The following is a 20,803-nucleotide window of genomic DNA, read 5'->3' on the forward strand; positions in this document are numbered from 1 at the left end:
GTCTACTTACCTGTGGAATGAAAATGACAAAGAACAAACACAGCTGCTATAATCATCAGCTGTCACCAATCATAGTCAGTGATACGAACAGCTGTTGATTCGGAAAGAGGAGCAGAAATGGCTTTGTTCAGAGAAGCTGTTTCTCTCCTGACATACATACAAATTTATAAAATAATCTAGAACTAATTTCCATAATTATAAGCATTATCTGTTGTTAGCATCTTTACAGGAGTATCCTGCAATGACTGTTTCTGCCTATTACAGGACGCAACGTGTGAATAGCAGAATGAGGGAATAGTAAAAACTGTAAAATAGTGCTATGCAAGGGAGTGAAGCTGCAATCAATGAAAGAAACAAAGCTACACTTGGATAAGGAAATTTCTTTGTCCACAGATTGTTCGACATCACTAATCTATAAAACAACAGTGAACTTTCCACGTTATGTTGGTACTGAAAGCAACGATGCAAAGTGAGAATGTGAGTGAAAGTAACACTAATAGAAATATTATAGATTTATCTTAAAATATCTCAAAACTGATTTAATTTGAAATTAATTTGCTGACTGTGAAATCCTTGACATCAGCTGTATTAGATATAGATCTACTACCCAAGTCATGTATGGAAATCTGTGACGACTTGAACTGAAACAGGACTTGAACCCAAATTTCCTTGACCAAACCAGGATTTGAACCTACATTTCCTGCTTATTGCGAGTGGTCACCTGAACCACTTTGGCTATCTGTCCAGACTCCCCAGATCGACCCAAACTCCCTATGTCACACTATCTACATTCCCTCTATTAATTCATATCTACACTCTTACACGCACTAATTTCGTCACTTAATGCTCACAAATTTACTTGGATTTTCACAACAGGGAGATTGTATGGATAGTCAAAGAGATTGAGGTGACCATTTAAGCGAAAAACCTGGGTTCGAGACCCAGCCTAGCACAAATTTTCACAGGTCACTACTGGATAGTATATCAAACCTAATACAGCTGATTTCAAGGAATTCACAGTCTGCAAATTAATTTCAAAGTATTTCATACAGCTGTGGATCATCAACATTGATGTGATTTCAGTCATGCATGTAACTAAAAACCAATGTTTCAATTTCCTAGACACTCAACAGATATACATTTTCACTGTCTGCCTGTGTGCTACGCAGCTATATTCAGTGAACTAGTGTTTGGTTTTGTTTTCTTGTTCAGCATTTAGAAATGAACAGGGACTGTGCTGCTTGTGTGCAGAAATTAAGTGAACTGGCCTCTGTCTGGAAACAGCTAGAAGTTGCACTGACCACGGTTAACACACTTCAGCAACCTCAATGTCACTGTCGACAGTTACTGAATGCACTGGCTACAAATGAGAGCTCATGTCAGCATGAATTACGCTTGCCATTCTGAGGCCAGGCTCGGGTACTTTAGGTGGTTGGCTGAATTGGTGAAGATAGCTAGCCTCACCCACAGGGTGGAAACATGGCTCTCTACTTACAGCATCATATCCAGAAATGACCATGGTCAGCTGCTTTGGACCTGAGTGGAAGATCTAAACCAGAGACTTTAGACTATTCTGCATTGATCTCAGTTGTGCATTTCAAAACCTCCGCTATTGGGTGGAGAACTATACGGTCCCTCTGAGGAACCTCTTCTTTGGGACGGTAATGAGTTGCCCACCAAAAATGGAGAGATGGCAGCTACTTTACTCTCAGAGCAGAACTTTTGTCCCTGCAGAGCAAAAAAAGAAAATGTTAGTATGCCATTAGTAAATTGCAAGAGTGCCCTTGTTGAGATTCCTGAATTAGCATCACTTATTAAAGGTAATAACCCCCACATAGCATTAGCAACAGAAAGCCGGCTCAAACCAGAAGTGGATAACAATGCAATTCTAAATTCCGATTAGAATATATATATGAAACATACAGACTAAATGCCAATGATAGTGGTGTTTTTATCACGTAAAAACCTCCGTATCTAGTGACGTTATAAAAGAATTCGAACGTGAAATAATCTGTCTAAAGGTAATTGTCAAAGGTAGGTCAACCAAGGCAATCGAATGCTTTTACAGACCCCCTGCCTCAGAAGTGTAGTGATAGAACACTTCAGAGAAAGCTAGGAGAGTACTGGGCGTAAGTTTCCCAAACATTCCATTGTAATTGGGAGGCGAGAAGGGGGGGGGCAGAGATGACTTCAATTTGACAGCTATAGAATGGGAGAGTTTCAATTAAAAGTGGTGCAAGAAATATGAATTTGTGAGAAATTAGTGATCACAAGGCTGTCACAGTATAACTGAATACAGCTGTCAAAAGGAATGTTAACAATGGTGGGAAAATATTTTTCTTTAACAAGTGTAACAGGAAACAAATTGTAAAGTATCTAAGTAGTCAGCTCTGATGACAAAGATATGGAACAACAAGAACAGAATTCAGAAACACTGTACAATACTCCTTAGATGAGTATGTGCCAAACAAGGCTGTGAGGGACGGCAAAGGCCCATCATGTTACAATACCTGTGTTAGGAAAGTTGGTACAAAAGCAAAGAGAGCTTTGTCTTGGATTTAAGATAAGTCTAAATCTAAACAGTTTTCAATGTTGCTGGGCAACAGTCACACAATAATTTTTGAATGAACACACCACCATTTGACTGCATTGTTGTCTATTTAATTATGACCCAGGTTTATGCCATTTTTGCCATTTTCAAATGACTGAGTTTATGTCATTAACATATATTGTAGGCCATTGAGCTCAAAACTGGCCACAAATTAAGAAAAATATTGGCTCCCCACAAAATGCCAGATGTAAAATCATCATCTTGTAAAATGTTCAGTAAATAATAGAGGGAGCACATCATATTTAGTAAAAGCAGGTATACTTTGGCATATAAAACATGGACAAATGTCCTTGAGTCATAATGATACTATCATTACGGAGGCCAAGAAATAAATACAGTAAGCAGATTCAGAAGGACGTAGGTTGCAGTAGTTACTCGGATATGAATGTGCAGGATAGAGCAGCATGGAGAGCTGCATCAAACCAGTCTTTGGACTGAAGACCAGAACAACAACAACAACAACCTTTCTTTAAATTTCAAATAAGTATTGTCGACAGTAAATTCCATCATATTTTTCACGTAGTTTGTGGGATTACCCACATATTATCTAGTGACATAAACCAAAAATACCATGTTTCGACTTGGGTCGCTTTTCTTGCCACACTTCCACCTTATACATGACAGCTGCTAGATGGCAACCTGTCCTAGAGTCTGTCGAAAACCTACACAGGCATTCATGCAGTTTCTATTTTTATAATGTATTAATCATAAAATTTATCTTTACAGCACTCTATGATGCATCCACAGACAATGTACTTCACAAATATTGTGAAACTGATTATATAGTATGCTATTTCAAACAAGTAATCACAGTGCAATACTTAAGAAAGCTCCACATACTGTACTGAATATACACTATTTAAACTGTAAGTGAGATTAAGGAATACAGTAAAAGTTTCTCACCTTGATTGTGGCCCAATGCATACAGCAAACAAAGTGCAAACAGAGCAGAATAATCATTTTCTGAACACTGCAGGGTGTTGAAAATCATTTCCAAAAATGGTTTGTTGCTGAGTGTTTGAGACTGCTGTGGCAGCACTGGGGCCACAGTTATGCTATCGGATACCGCTGTTGGCGGTGGTGGTGCTGCTGCCGCCACCGCCACTGTCACTGGTGGATTTGATGTTTCTGTAATAACATTTCAGTGAATTACAAACTGAAAACAAAGACTTGAACATCATTACATACTGTGTAGTATTCTTAAAACCACTTTTCTTCCTATGACCACAGGAAGTTACCAACATTCACGTAAATGAATAGTTTCTATGTTTGGTTAACCTTGCACTTTCTCTAGTTCATGGACATCGTCCTAGTTCCGCCAAGGGTGCCAGTTCCAGTATCAATGCAGCCTGCTCCCTGAATTTCCTCAACACCTCAGCCTCCAGCTTTAGTTCCTCTACAATTGTCCAGCAAAAAAAGCTTCGCCATGGAACTGACCACAGGGCCCACTGAAAGCAACCACGCACTACCACCTTCCCTACAATGGCCTGGGCAGTTTCGGTTCTACAAGCTGATTCAAATGGGAACAGGAAGGATCTCATAACTCTCACGCACCCATCCTAACGCAGGCCACCACACAGGGTAGACAAGATAAATATCAAGCCATACACTAAGAACTCAAAGGAATTAATTTTGAACTAATGTTCCAGAGCAGCCACACCTGCGTGTGTTACTGGACTTACAATTTCTGGTGCAGCTAAACCTGCATTAGCATAACTACGTCCCCATTGTAGATGGCAGCGCAGTCTTGTATCCGGGGGCAGTGGCTGATTGACCGACTACACGATATGTACACATAACAACACTAATGTTTGTTTGTATTTTAAGATTAATGATAACAAGTATGTGTATTTCATGGTTTTTCACAGATAAAATTGGCATAATAATTGCATAATTAATTAGGCAGTTATATTATTTATCATTGATGAAAGAAGGCCAGTTAATTAGTACAGAATTTTCTGCTGCATCACATATTCTAAGTTACACAGATGCACAATACTTTCCAATAAGAAACATCATAATTAACAGAAACTATTTAATTGTATATAAAAACAAAGATGATGTGACTTACCAAACAAAAGCGCTGGCAGGTCGATAGACACACAAACAAACACAAACATACACACAAAATTCAGGCTTTCGCAACCAACGGTTGCTTCGTCAGGAAAGAGGGAAGGAGAGGGAAAGACGAAAGAATGTGGGTTTTAAGGGAGAGAGTAAGGAGTCATTCCAATCCCGGGAGCGGAAAGACTTACCTTAGGGGGGAAAAAAGGACAGGTATACACTCGCGCGCGCGCGCACACGCGCACGCGCACACACACACACACACACACACACACACACACACACACACACACACATCCATCCGCACATGTCTGGTTGTGTCTGTGTATGTGCGGATGGATATGTGTGTGTGTGTGCGCGCGCGAGTGTATACCTGTCCTTTTTCCCCCCTAAGGTAAGTCTTTCCGCTCCCGGGATTGGAATGACTCCTTACCCTCTCCCTTAAAACCCACATCCTTTCGTCTTTCCCGCTCCTTCCCTCTTTCCTGGCGAAGCAACCATTGGTTGCAAAAGCTTGAATTTTGTGTGTATGCTTGTGTTTGTTTGTGTGTCTATCGACCTGCCAGCGCTTTTGTTTGGTAAGTCACATCACCTTTGTTTTTATATATATTTTTCCCACGTGCAATGTTTCCCTCTATTATATTAAACTATTTAATTGGATAGATAAAACAAGCGGCAGCAGAAAACACACATAAAAGAGGGTTGTAATTGGCAAGTTTCTGAGCCAGGCAGAAGCGCTTGAAGGGGGAAGGAATGGGGGTGAAGGCAAAGGACTGGAGTGATCTGGGAAAAGGGGTAGATTTCAGGAAAGTCACCCAGAACCAACGCGTCAGGGGAGACTTACCATATGGGATGGGAATGAAAGACTTTTTTATCGATCCAATTAAATAGTTTTGTGAATAATTGATTGTTTTTGTTGTTCTAATTAACAGAAAGATAAAACGGGAAAGATTTATAATACATTTTCTTGTCTAATCCTGGGAAGGTTGTTATATATTATTTTTAGGGCACCTAAAGATCATTATGGATGCAGTATGCCTCACTTTACCAGTCACAAAGCTGGGCAAAAATTTTATTTTATTTTGTGTATTTTAGTTATGTGATTATATTTACCTCAATGACTGACAGGAGAAAATTTAGTATGCCTCACTTTACCAGTCACAAAGCTGGGCAAAAATTTTATTTTATTTTGTGTATTTTAGTTATGTGATTATATTTACCTCAATGACTGACAGGAGAAAATTTAGCTTCTTTTTGTTTATTTGTTTGTAAATGAAAGAGATGCAAAAGTTTTACTTATTTACATAACTTAAAGAATTTATTAGACGTTCGTTCATTTTTATCTGTTCTAGCAGAAAACTGAACATTAAATATAATTGCTGGTTAAGAAGCAGAGCATAAGCCTAATGTTGAACAAATTACTCACAGGTGCTAAAGCACTGCTGCATTTCAAATCTGATATTCATTAATGAAACTGGCTATTAAAGTAAGTGATGGTACAAACACATTTAGTTATATTTTTTACTTTATTAATTATTAATGTCACTTTTTGATAACTAATGAAGGTTTTATACCTGTATTAAGTTTTATTCAATGCTCAGTTATATCTAATGGAGACATTTTAGATTACCTGATCTGATGTAAACACATTTTCCTAGAGACATATCCATTCTCAATTTTATCTTCCATAAGGATATTCTGATGGACATTTGCCAGCTGATATGCAGCAAGTGAAGTCACCTCACATTCAGAGTTAAGACTCTTTGACTGTCAAAATATTATCAGTAAATTGTCAAAGTATTTGCAACAAAGTTCCTAAATTTACTGTCCTCCAGGAAAGTTCTCACCCTCAAATTATTCTCGGAAGTGGGCGCTGGCTACAACGCAAAATGAAAATATCTGAGATAATTAACAAGTGATGGAACATATACTGGAGAGGCAGATTAGAGGACACAAGAGTGAAGTTATATGGCTGCATATAATAGGTCTAGGTGAAACCAAGTTAATTGTTGGAGGTTTTTAATGGCCACCCATTTTGGCTGTGCCAGTTGTAGAGACATTCAAAGAAAATCTACAGTCATTAGTGCGCAAATACCCAGATTATGCAATATTAGTTGGAGGAAACTTTAACCTGCCGAGTATAGACTGGGACGTCTATGGATTCAGTGCACAGGGTACAGAGAGTCATGCAAAGCACTTTTGAACATGCTTTCTGAAAACTGTCTTGAGCAGCTAGTTCAACAGACCACATGCAATGGAAATATCTTAGACTTTGTAGCTGTACATAGGCCGGACCTTATCGACAATTTCAATATAGAAACAGGGATTAGTAATCTTGCTGTCATTATAGCAACTATGGTTATGAAAGTTATAAATCAGTTAAAAATATTAGAAGAGTATCTCTGCTAGAAAGAGCAGATAAGAAGTTATTAGTATCTCTCTTAGACAGTGAACTGACAGCACTTAGTTCCAGTAAGGTGGACATACAGAAATTATGAGCAAAGTTTAAGCAGATTGTAAACTTCGTGCGTCTATGAAAAGATCTATACGTGAAATATACAACTACTAACATCGCCATAGTCACTTGTTGACTAGTCTGGTGTGGCAATTGAAGGCAGCAAAACAAGAGGACATTTTAAATTTCGCATTCAGGAAATCATTCACACAGAAGAATCATACAAACATACTATCATTTGACCACTGAACTGACTCCCATACGGACGACACAGTAATATGCATCCCTGGCACACAGAAACAACTGAAAGAGTTGGAAACAAATGTCACCACGTCAGGATGGAATCCCAATTCGTTTTTACAAAGAGTATTCTAAGGCAATGACCCCTTAATTAGCTTGCATTTATCGTGACTCTGTTGTCCAGCTTGAAGTCCCAAGCAACTGGGAAAATCACAGGTGACTGCTGTACATAAGGAGAGTACAGGAACGGACCCACAAAATTACAGAACAGACCCACAAAAGTATAGACCAATATTGTTAACATCAGTTTGCTACAGAATTCTTGAATATATTCTGAGTTTGAACATAATAAATTCTCTTGAGACTGAGAATCTTACATCCACAAACCAGCATGGTTTTAGAAAGCATAGCTCTTGTGAAACTCAGCTGGCCCTTTTCTCTTACGATATGCTGTGAACCACGGACGAAGTGCTACAGACAGATTCCATATTTCTAGATTTCTGGACAGTATTTGACATGGGGCCCCATTACAAGCTGATAAAGAAGGTACAAGCACATGGAATGAGTTCACAGATATTGAGTAATTCAAAGACTAAGTTATAGAACCCAATATGTTGTCCTAGACAACGGCAAGTGATCATTTAAGATGAGGGTATCATCAAGAGTGCCACAGGGAAGTGTGATATAATATCTCTATATACAGAAATGATTTGGAGGGTAGGGTGGGCAGCAATCTGCTGCTATTTGCTGGTGATGCTGTGGTATAGGGGAAGGAGTTGAAGTTGAGTGACTGTAGGAGGATGCAAGATGACTTAGACAAAATTTCTAGTTGGTGTCAGAATGACAATTAACTCTAAATGCAGAAAGAAGTAAGGTAATGGGGATGAGAAGGAAAAATAAACCCATAATGTAATAGTGTCCCTCCTGACACAGTCACGTCATTTAAATATCTGGACATAATATTGCAAAACGCTATATGAGCTGGAATGAGCATGTGAAGATTGTGGTAGGAAAACTGAATGGTTGACTTTGGTTTATTGGCAGAATTCTGGGAAATGGTAGTTCATCTGCAAAGGAGATTGCAGATACGACACAAGCACGACCTGTACTTGAGTACTTCTTGAACTTTTGGGATCCTTACCAGCCATTCAGTGGAAGGCCGCTAGACTTGATGCTGGTATGTTCGAACAACACACAAGTGTTATGGACATGCTTCCAGAACTCAAATGGGAATTCCTGGTGAGGAGACAACATTCTTTTTGAGGAACACTATTCACAAAATTTAGAGAACCAGCATCTGAAGATTACTGTTGAACAATTCTACTGCCTTCATCATACACTGCGCCTTCATCATACGTTGCGCGTAAGGACCACGAAGATAAGATCTGAGAAACTAGGGCTCATAAAGAGGCATGCAGACCGCCATTTTCCCCTCACTCTATCTGTGAGCTCAGTAGTGGTATGGGGTACCCTCTGCCACATGACATACAGTGGATTGTGGAGTATTTATGCATATGTAAATGTAGACAGAAGTTGAAGTAGTGAATCAAAATTTGTGTCAAGGCCAGGAATTGAATCAGAGTCTCCTGCTTACTAGGCAGATCTGATATCCAATACACCACACTGACATTTTGGCTAACACAGCTGCACAGAATGCCCTTGTCCAATCCCCTCCTTAACATAAACTTCAATTCACACTGCAGCCCATCTTGTTTCTCCCTTTTCTATCCTTAGCAAAAATAAAATTGAGACTGAATATTTCTCAAGGAAAATAAATGTATTTCCATCAAATCAGTAGATCACCTATGCCTGAGGTACAGGGAGGATTTCCCCATTATGTACAATGCTGAGGTGCAACTCCAAAATCGGAGAGCTTCGACAATACTGACAATTTGAAAAGGGGAAACATCACAATGGGCTGAGGTATGAACTAAAGTTTGTGTTAGAGAGGGGACTGGACTAGCGTATTCTGTGCAGCTCTGTTAGTCACAATGCTAGGATGTGTAGTGGGTGGCATATTTCGCCTAGGAAGCAAGAGACCTGGGTTCAAAATCCAGCTCTGGCACAAAATTTACTTCATTATATCAGCTTCTATCCTTATTTAAATTTTAGATTATGTTACAAACGAAGTGAATCATGCATTCAACTCTAATGAATCAGCTGGGATGAGTGAGTTAAAAATTATCATTGGAGCAGCGGCAGTAATAGCACGGTAGTACAAAAATTGGAGCATGTCACATAGTAAATACACTATATTATGCAATATGAATATGTTAATGAAATCCAAGTCCTCAAGAGAATCTGCTATCTTTGCAGATTGTGCAGACTGATGACCGCTAGGTTCAGAGTTGGTATGGAAATCTGTCTTTGGGGATCTGTCTTCTTTATTTCTTCGATCCTCTCACACTCATTCTTAATTTTATTTTTCTTGCTTCTACAACTGGAGTATCTATTCTATTATTCCTTTTTACTCATTCAAATTATTCTATCACTGGAGCCCTTTTTCCCACATATCACATCACTGTTTTTATAATCTATAAATGTTAACAGACACAGACGATGTATTCGGAAGTAATAAATACGTTAGCCCCATCACAAAACAGGGAGAAGAATGTTGTGGAGTAAATGCACTACAAGTGAAGAAAGATGTGATGGGCTAGCATATAATTAAAGGTAAAGCTTGAGTCCAGAGAGAAAATTGTCCTGCAGCTGTATATCTCTAGAAAAGCACACAAATTTTATCAATAAAAAAATAAAGTAACAAACTTAGGAAGAATACAGTAAGAGTTATTTTATTAGTTTTTTCTAATATGTAACTTACAACATAGCAAGGAAAAGCAGGCAAGAGATATAAAAGAAGAAGTTAGGAATAACAGAAGGAGGAAGTGTTCTCCAAAATAGTTGAAGTATAACAGGCTTACATTCACATTCTTTACATGTTGAATTTCCAGAAATCTGAGATCTGAAGTTGTAAAGAGGTTGTAGTTTACAATGTAAGCATGTCACTCCTTATTGCAATGATGGAAGTAAACATTCTTTATCTCAACAAATTTGAGAAAATTTATGCTCTTATAATTAATGAAGCATAGGCACAACAGGACTGTTACATATGAGCAACCAGGATATACCGTATTTACTCGAATCTAAGCCGCACCTGAAAAATGATACTCGAAATCAAGGAAAAAAAAATTTTCCGAATCTAAGCTGCAGCTGAAATTTGAGACTCGAAATTCAAGAGGAGAGAAAAGTTTTAGACTTCACCTCCAAATCGAAACAAAGTTGGTCCATTGTAATAAGAGACAATTTAGGTCGAATGGATGAAGTTACAGCTACAGTAGTTTGGTTCGAGTCGTAAGCTTAACAGTCAAGCTTTACCAAGTAGCCATTGCTACGTTCAGGCGCTCTGTCCACATTTATGCGGGTACCCTTCCTTTTTCATGTGCTTCATCTGGTTTGAATCGATTGCTTGTTTTGCTTTGATCTGATAAGTGAGGCTTTCTTTGATATAGGTGTTTACATCACTCTAAGTTCAAAATACACGATTGTACTGTGTCATGCATTGTTTGTCGAATTCTGATAATGGGCGTTTACGACCTGTCACCGCCCGCAGCATGGCTTGCTTTTGTGTGCACTACCGCGGCTTTCAACTTAAAAAAAAAAGTCTCATAAGCAAAACAATGGCAAGAGACTGCTATTCGTTGTTACTAAAACTGCTGCTTTCTTTGAGAATGATCAACAAGAACCAAATAATAAACTACGTATGATAGAGGATGTTCTGAACGAGAGTTAAGCAAGAATTTTTCTCTGTTTGAAAATCTTTGCAGACGCCTCTTTAGTACATTACATTCTGCACAGAAATTAGCCATCTTAGATTTAAAAATCTAGTCAGTTGCCGTGCTTCATTTCTGACTGTATCACTATTCAACGTAAGAATAATATGAATATAAACATGACATGATAAGCATATTCTTCCGCGTTTGCTGTTGTCTCCCTCTAGTTTCATAGTTTATTAGGCAGACAGGATTTAAATGAGATAGCAGCAAACACGAAAGAATACATGGCATAATGTTTACATTCTTCCACCTTTTCTTTTAATACATTTACTGACACAGAGGTTTTGGCGCCAGTATTTATCTTTGTGCCTGCAAAGTATGCCTGTGTAGCGCTACATATATTCGATAGCAGAAGTTAGTTGTGGCGGCACCTACCAGCATTTTTCAGAACTTCCGCTTACTTTGCACTCGATTCTAAGCCGCAGGCGGTTTTTTGGATTACAAAAACCGGAAAAAAAGTGCGGCTTAGATTTGAGTAAATACGGTAGTCGGGATACACGCACCTACTATCTTTTATATTCTTCGCTACAAAAAGGGAAATAATGTACATGGGAATTCCATACAAATAAGGCAAAAATATGTAAAAGGGAAAAATTATTTGCTAGAATATAGGATGTGACTGTGGATCCCAAAAACTCAAGCAGTACTCAAGAATGGGTTGCACTAGTGTCCTATATGCAGACTGCTTTGTAGATGGACTTCACTTTCCTAAAATTTTCCCAATAAACCAAAGTTAACCATTCACCCCCCCTGCCACAATCCTCACATGCTCATTCTATTTCATACTGCTTTGCAACGTTATGCCCAGATTTTTAAATGACATGACTATGTCATGCAGGATAATACTAATGCTGTACCCAAACATTATGGGTTTGTTTTTTCTATTCATCTGCATTAACGTAGATTTTTTTAGATTTAGATCTAGCTGCCATTCCATCACTTCAACTAGAAATTATGTCTAAGTCATCTCAGATCATATGCTACAGTCACTCATCTTCAACACGTTGCCATACACCACCGCATCATCAGCCAACAATTGCACGTTGCTGCCCACCCTGTCCACAAGATCATTTACGTATATAGAAAATAACATTAGTTCTATCACACTTCCCTGGGTCATTCCTGACAATACCATTGCTTCTGACAATCACTCACCGCTGAGGAAAACATACGAATTTCTATTACTTAAGATGTACCTGAAAAGTAATTTTATTTTCCTTAGGAATACCACTTCCTGCTGTCTCATCTGGTAAGACACATTTTTTCTAGTGCCTGGGCCCACCATTTCTTGAAAGACACAGAAACATCCTCACACACAGTTCCTTTTCAAAAGTTCACAGTATTTTTCCACTGGATATATTCTGTCAGTTCTCCTGTTGAACCATTTAATAGCCTTCTCACAGGGAAGAAAGAAATATCCTCAAATATGGAAATAGCAGGTTATAGTTTTCAATATATCGTTATCAAATATATTAAGCTGAAAATGCACCAGTGTATGATTTCTATTTTTCACAGGACATGTGTCACTGAACAGTATCAGATGCTGCAATCTTACTCTTTAATATTTTTTTGAGTGTAGTCCAACAAAAAGCTACAAATTTCATCAGTTCTCTCGGCAATTCCTTCACGGTAAACATACGGTGCTGCATGGCCGACAAGACAATCAACACCTAGCACTACCGTGTCCCAGAGGATGTACATGTGACTCATCTGCACAGTGCAGGGAATTACAACTAGCCTTCCCAACATCACCACTGCCGAAGCCCAAGCTATCCGTTATCTGAAGGCTGACCGTTCCATCGTCATTCTTCCGGCAGACAAGGGTTCCACGACAGTGGTACTTGATCGTCGGGAGTATGTGGCTGAGGGACTGCGTCAGCTTTCAGACAACACCACATACAAAGTATGCCAAGGTAATCCCATTCCTGATGTCCAGGCGGAGCTTCAAGGAATCCTCAGAACCTCAGGCTCCCTACAAAACCTTTCACCTGACTCCATCAACCTCCTGACCCCACCAACACCCCACACCCCTACCTTCTACCTTCTTCCTAAAATTCACAAACCAATCATCCCGGCCACCCCATTGTAGCTGGTTACCAAGCCCCCACAGAACGTATCTCTGCCTACGTAGATCAACACCTTCAACCCATTACATGCAGTCTCCCATCCTTCATCAAAGACACCAACCACTTTCTCGAATGCCTGGAATCCTTACCCAGTCTGTTACCCCCGGAAACCATCCTTGTAACCATCGATGCCACTTCCTTATACACAAATATTCCGCGCGTCCAGGGCCACACTGCGATGGAGCACTTCCTTTCACGCCGATCACCTGCCACCCTACCTAAAACCTCTTTCCTCATTACCTTAGCCAGCTTCATCCTGACCCACAACTTCTTCACTTTTGAAGGCCAGACATACCAACAATTAAAGGGAACAGCCATGGGTACCAGGATGGCCCCCTCGTACGCCAACCTATTCATGGGTCGCTTAGAGGAAGCCTTCTTGGTTACCCAGGCCTGCAAACCCAAAGTTTGGTACAGATTTATTGATGACATCTTCACGATCTGGACTCACAGTGAAGAAGAACTCCAGAATTTCCTCTCCAACCTCAACTCCTTTGGTTCCATCAGATTCACCTGGTCCTACTCTAAATCCCATGCCACTTTCCTTGACGTTGACCTCCATCTGTCCAATGGCCAGCTTCACACATCCGTCCACATCAAACCCACCAACAAGCAACAGTACCTCCATTATGACAGCTGCCACCAATTCCACATCAAACGGTCCCTTCCCTACAGGTTAGGTCTTCGTGGCAAACGAATCTGCTCCAGTCCGGAATCCCTGAACCATTACACCAACAACCTGAAAACAGCTTTCGCATCCAGCAACTACCCTCCCACCTGGTACAGAAGCAAATAACCATAGCCACTTCCTCATCCCTTCAAACCCAGAACCTCCCACAGAAGAACCCCAAAAGTGCCCCACTTGCGACAGGATGCTTTCCGGGACTGGATCAGACTCTGAATGTGGCTCTCCAGCAGGGATACGACTTCCTCAAATCCTGCCCTGAAATGAGATCCATCCTTCATGAAATCCTCCCCACTCCACCAAGAGTGTCTTTCCGCCGTCCACCTAACCTTCGTAACCTCTTAGTTCATCCCTATGAAATCCCCAAACCACCTTCCCTACCCTCTGGCTCCTACCCTTGTAACCGCCCCCGGTGTAAAACCTGTCCCATGCACCCTCCCACCACCACCTACTCCAGTCCTGTAACCCAGAAGGTGTACACGATCAAAGGCAGAGCCACGTGTGAAAGCACCCACGTGATTTACTAACTGACCTGCCTACACTGTGAAGCTTTCTATGTGGGAATGACCAGCAACAAACTGTCCATTCGCATGAATGGACACAGGCAGACAGTGTTTGTTGGTAATGAGGATCATCCTGTGGCTAAACATGCCTTGGTGCACGGCCAACATATCTTGGCACAGTGTTACACCGTCCGGGTTATCTGGATACTTCCCACTGACACCAACCTGTCAGAACTCTGGAGATGGGAACTTGCCCTTCAGTATATCCTCTCTTCTCGTTATCCGCCAGGCCTCAACCTCCGCTAATTTCAAGTTGCCGCCACTCATACCTCACCTGTCTTTCAACAACATCTTTGCCTCTTTGCTTTCGCCTCGACTGACATCTCTGCCCAAACTCTTTGCCTTTACAAATGTCTGCTTGTATCTGTGTATATGCGGATGGATATGTGTGTGTGTGTGTGTGTGTGTGTGTGTGTGTGTGTGTGTGTGTGTGCGCGCGCGAGTGTATACCTGTCCTTTTTTCCCCCTAAGGTAAGTCTTTCCGCTCCCGGGATTGGAATGACTCCTTACCCTCTCCCTTAAAACCCACTTCCTTTCGTCTTCCCCTCTCCTTCCCTCTTTCCTGATGAGGCAACGCCGGCCGAAGTGGCCGAGCGGTTCTAGGCGCTACAGTCTGGAACCGCACGACCGCTACGGTCGCAGGTTCGAATCCTGCCTCGGGCATGGATGTGTGTGATGTCCTTAGGTTAGTTAGGTTTAACTAGTTCTAAGTTCTAGGGGACTTATGACCACAGCAGTTGAGTCCCATAGTGCTCAGAGCCATTTGAACCATTTTTGATGAGGCAACAGTTTGTTGCGAAAGCTTGAATTTTGTGTGTATGTTTGTGTTTGTTTGTGTGTCTATCGACCTGCCAGCGCTTTTGTTCGGTAAGTCACCTCATCTTTGTTTTTTTTTAAATATATATATATATATATATATATATATATATATATATGCTCTGCTGTTCAATTATATTATGACTGCTTGTCACTATGCCAGTTAAACACATGAGAAATAATGTACCAATTACTGAATATTACCAAACATACATGGTACGATAAACTTATCTTGAATATTATTCATGTCCACTTAAATTCAAGAGGTTTAAAGAACTGCAAAGTATATTACTGAAGGAAGTCGTGCAGTAAAAATTCAATGCTTAGGTTTCCAAATTTATTTACTCATTCTTTAGTGTCGGTTGTTTCACGTCCACCTACAGAAAGTATGTAAATATTTAGATTTACCCTACAACAGTTAATAGAAGTAATGCTTACCACTCCATACCAATACTTTCTTCTCAGAGGTGCGTGAAAAGTCAATAATGTCAACATCCATTTTAAGTATCAGTTCCTGTTTGATGGGACAAATTATTGTGTTCTAATAAGTGTTTCAAAGAGCAATACACACATATGGAGGGAGAGCATCTGGAATTCTATTTGCTACATATAATATAATTAAATTAGCACCTCATGTACACAAGTGTGAAAACATCCTAAACTGGTAACAGTTAGTAAAATAGATTTGAAAAGCTAGACAATGACTTGACCTGTAGCTGACAGATGTACGGCATGTAAACATAAGCAACACATTAATAAACTTTATGTGAGTGGTTGTCTTTCCTCATTTTTATTTATTAGTTCCATCTTGAAGTTCTTTATGGTAGCAAATAGTGACTGATTGGTGCAAATCTTCCCTCAGCAATTAAATTCAAGTGCAGTTATTCAAAAAAAAAAAAAATTTTATGTTGCTGCTCCTTACCTAGTGCCAAGCGCTCTTTTTCTTCATCTGTTATGTTGACATTAAGGTCAGTAGAATCATCATCAGGATACTCACTCAATGTATTGTCATTGCTCTCTTGATTTTCTGTAGTTTCTGAAAACAAGGTTTCACGTTCTTAAAATATATACATCTACAAACAAAGTGTTGACAATATAGATCGGAATACTGCCTACTTTTTTCAAGACAGGAATTTGTTCCCAATACAGCATCAGTACCAGGCGATGCATCACTTTCCTTTGTAATATCAAGTGCGCTTGTTTCCAAAGATTTTTCCAGTGTCTCTGTTGGTGGAACAAACCCAGGTTTTATCGTTCCAGTGACCTGTCTCCAGATGAAAACAAAAATTAGTTGGAAACAATATATGGTTGAAGAGAAGGTGTGCAAAATTATTTCTTACTTGTTCCCCAATCAATTCCGAGTAGCCCTGTAAATGAGAGTCAATTACTGTTGACATGAAACATGAAATACGATAAAGTCATGAAGAGGATCGACTGCTACTAGAAGATGTCAAGTCGCAGACAGGCACAACATAAAGACTGCGATAGATTTTAGCTTTCAGCCAAAAAGGAGTAGTAGTCTGAGCTTTTTAGTATTTATGGTCATGAAGAAATAAAAAGGTGAGCGTAATATTCAGTAATTATAGCTCATGAGCAAATCTGTCATCTAAATTGAGGAACATTGCAAATGTCCCCAATAAGGTCTTAGTTCCTCTGTGTTCTACATCTACATCTACATCTACATTTATACTCCGCAAGCCACCCAACGGTGTGTGGCGGAGGGCACTTTACGTGCCACTGTCATTACCTCCCTTTCCTGTTCCAGTCGCGTATGGTTCGCGGGAAGAACGACTGTCTGAAAGCCTCCGCGCGTGCTCTAATCTCTCTAATTTTACATTCGTGATCTCCTCGGGAGGTATAAGTAGGGGGAAGCAATATATTCGATACCTCATCCAGAAACGCACCCTCTCGAAACCTGGCGAGCAAGCTACACCGCGATGCAGAGCGCCTCTCTTGCAGAGTCTGCCATTTGGGTGGAAAGCTAAAACGAGAAGCTCTGTTGAAAATCTAGTAGAGGCTGTCACAAGGCTGCCCGATAGGGCGTGGGTATTGATGGGTGCCCCACAACCCACTAGCAGGCAGGCACAGCTAATACAGCTACCCACCAGATGGTCCTACCACAGACATTAAGCGAATGCACAAACCATTTGGGCAATCCCTCCCGGAGGTATTCGGCTAGTGTAGGAGAATCATATAAGCTATACCCCAGCAGCCTTACTGCCTGCGCTTCATCTGCTTGCCCACTCCTGACCATCTGTTCCAGGGTTGCCCAGCTGCCCACCAACAGGTACATGAAAGGGAACAGCCTAACCTACACTATCTGGTCAATTTAAGGGTGCCCTTGAAATGTACAAGCATACACAACACATAGGTAGCTAATAGGGCAGGTTAATACCAATGTCACGAATGTGAGGGACATTTAATTCAATCAGAAAGACCCATATTTGGGTCCCATACACACTTAAATGAAGTACAACCGAAAGTCAGCAGTGGGTCAAGAGCGGATGGGAATATATGCCCTAACAAGTAAGAAACAGAAAAATGTACACCTGGCATTAGTCAATCGCAGGAATGTTCAAGGTAACAACCCTGAGTTACCTCCCATTTATTACAGCAAGTAACACACACACATGCATACGTGAAAATCTGCATATTAACATGAAAATTCCAGTAATGTCTATTACAATTTACTATAAACTGGAAGACACAAATATTTAGAACGTGAGGTAAACACAAAGATCACTGCAAGCTTTTTGCAAAGGATTTCCAAACATTACTTGATCACATGGTTAGATAAATTATTTATGAGGGAAACCAATTGTATGGCAACAAGCAAGCCCAAAACTTTCAATTCACTGACCATACAAACAAGAATAGTCACCACAAGCTTACTGAAGCATCACTGATTACTGGCGTTGAAGGAAAATACTTCCTTGAAGTAAAATATTTTTGGTTCAAAAGTGTGTCAGGAAATGATTACAAATTGCCTAGCCAGCCAGCATCAATGACTGAGCTCTTGCAAGAACAATATCAAGGACCCACAATATTTTAGACAAAGTGCTAAATTTGTTTGTGCAGTGAAAGATAATAGGCTAAATGATGGAAAGGAATCATGTTTGTTCAATAATAATATTAGAAAATTACTACAAAAGCAGAGATAACTGCATAGCAGATTCAAATGAAACCAAAAGTCCTTACCGGCAAAGAAAAGCTGGAAAAGCCAAAGAAAAAATTAGAATGGCTGTTTGAGACATTTTTGATTAAGATTACAGTTTAATGCCCCTTTGACAGCCAAGTCACATTAAGCACAAGCTCAGATATGGGCATGGATGAAGAATGAAATTGGCTATGTCCTTTTTAAAGCAAATCAATTGTTACAACGGCAACAAAATGGAATGAGATAAAATAGAGGCCAAAGTACTACATTTTGCCTTCCGAAATTGCTTCACTGAAGAAGATAACAACATGGTTTCCATTTTTCATTACCAAATGGATAGGGCAATAAGAGATGTCGAAACCTATATTACTACATGGCTAACCGGAGCATGGTCTCCCAGTCCCGGCTGCAGGATGCCTATCTAATGGCTTCAGGGGGAACAAAAATTTGATTTTCAATATATAGTTTAATTATTGATCAAATTGTAAATGCTGGCATAATCTATTTATTAAGAGGTGCAACATTGTGTTAAGGTGTCACAGTAAGACATGTATTACAGTGAGAGACTGTGTATACGTCTTGAGGCAGAACAACTTTTAATTTTAAATCTTTTCTAAATTTTTTTCTCACTCACTTGTTAACATCTAGTATTTAACACAATAACTCATCTGTAACATAATCAGATGTTTAAAGCTGTTTTGTACAAGAGAGTTGGGTCCTTAACACTTTTGAAATGTGTGACATAGCTTCTACAGCAGGCAGATTTACTCTGAAAAGAAGACCCAGCTTTGTAAAGGTATCCCAACATTTGCTTTACTTCTGTTATCTACATAAAGGTATTTAGTGAAGCCTGTACTACCACAATAAAAATACAACTTGAAGCACCTGTAATTCTTATTGGCAGGAATGTTACTTGCTTTGCGGCATGCTGATTCTTCTTATTGGTTCACACAATGCCTCAGAAGGCCACACACAAAGCAAAGGGCCTCAGTAGTTGCCTGTGTTGTCAGCGTCACTTGATGAACAAATTTCTAGTTTCAAAAGCAATAACAGTAAGCTATTTGTTTTGTCACATATTTTCTGTAAGTGTACGTATTGTCTACTGTACACAAGGAAGCTAATTTTTAAGATATGTGCTATAGAAAAAGAAGGCATCTGTGATGATGCAGAGTCAGCAAGCCCTAATGATGAAGCTGCTAATGTTGATACTGCATCAGAGATCCCTCTGCCTCAACTTAGCAATCTGCCTGCTTTGACTGGGCAGTGGACAGATGACGTTCCACAGCTTCCAATTTTTGAAGAATCAAGTGGAATTCAAATTGACTAGTACACTCGCATGTTTGATCATTTTACCTACTTTTTTGGTAAAGAACCGCTGAAGATGGTAAAATGAGAGACAAATCGCGTACTAGAACATATCTTGGCAAGCTAAATGCAACAGGGAACCTCAAGCCACATTTCGTTTGGCACAAGTCAAGTATTGTGAAACTCGGTGGACTGTAGAAGTTTTTGGTGTTGTTTTACAAATGTGCCTCATTAGAAAACCGAAAATGACCAAATACTGGTCGCAGGACAGTGTTTATCGTGAGACCATTTTTTGCCAATTCTGCAAATTTTACATCTCATAGATAATGTGACTTTAATTTTTTTTAAATCAAGAAGTACACAATCCTATTCATCAGGTGTGACCCATCTTTGACATATTCGTGACAAAAAGCGAAAGTGCGTACGAAAAAAAGAGAAAATCTCACAGTAGATGAAGCAATCTGCCCTTTTCACAACAGACTTATTTCAAAGTCTACATGAAAATTAAGTGTGAGAAACATGGCATAAATTGTTTCACATTTTGAAACGAGAAATATATTCTGGTAGTCACGCAAATGCTAATAATAACATTCTGCAGAGTAAACAGACTGTGAGAAAGTTTCTATGGTAAAGGCCATACTCTACACACGGGTCATTTTTACATTAGTACTGATCTACTCCAATCATTTATGGAGCAACAAAACCAGAGCAGTGATTACAGTAATGAAATATAGCTAAAGATCATGTAGCACAGAGACTGAAAAAAAAAAAAAAGAACTTTATTTTCATAGATGAGACCTTCTGCTATTTGTGAAGTGGTAAAACACTAGGGAAGTACTTATTTTGACAACAAAACATAAGATCATGAATATGACATTTCGTAATGATGTGGAACGTGCCACTTTAACATAAATTTTCTTTACACAAAATAACTACTTAAATTTTTTC

The 20,803-nt window shown here is 39.6% G+C and overlaps 1 protein-coding gene across 5 annotated transcripts in view; it reads right to left on the reverse strand.

Moving 5' to 3' along the window:
• Positions 1 to 20,803, reverse strand: part of LOC124592612 (protein CLEC16A homolog) — a 248,311-nt gene that overhangs the window by 173,100 nt on the left and 54,408 nt on the right. For all 5 annotated transcript variants that reach the window (XR_006977591.1, XM_047131854.1, XM_047131853.1 and 2 more), the window contains exons 8-10: positions 16,510 to 16,657; positions 16,316 to 16,429; positions 3,515 to 3,739 (exon numbers count right to left, since the gene is read on the reverse strand). Coding sequence is in view for 4 of the 5 variants with exons in the window: in XM_047131854.1 (XP_046987810.1) it covers positions 3,515 to 3,739; positions 16,316 to 16,429; positions 16,510 to 16,657 (487 nt within the window). In the remaining variant the exon portion in view is untranslated. The remainder of the gene's footprint in view (positions 1 to 3,514; positions 3,740 to 16,315; positions 16,430 to 16,509; positions 16,658 to 20,803) is intronic.

Source organism: Schistocerca americana, chromosome 2, assembly GCF_021461395.2.
Source record: "Schistocerca americana isolate TAMUIC-IGC-003095 chromosome 2, iqSchAmer2.1, whole genome shotgun sequence".
Lineage (NCBI taxonomy): Eukaryota > Metazoa > Arthropoda > Insecta > Orthoptera > Acrididae > Schistocerca > Schistocerca americana.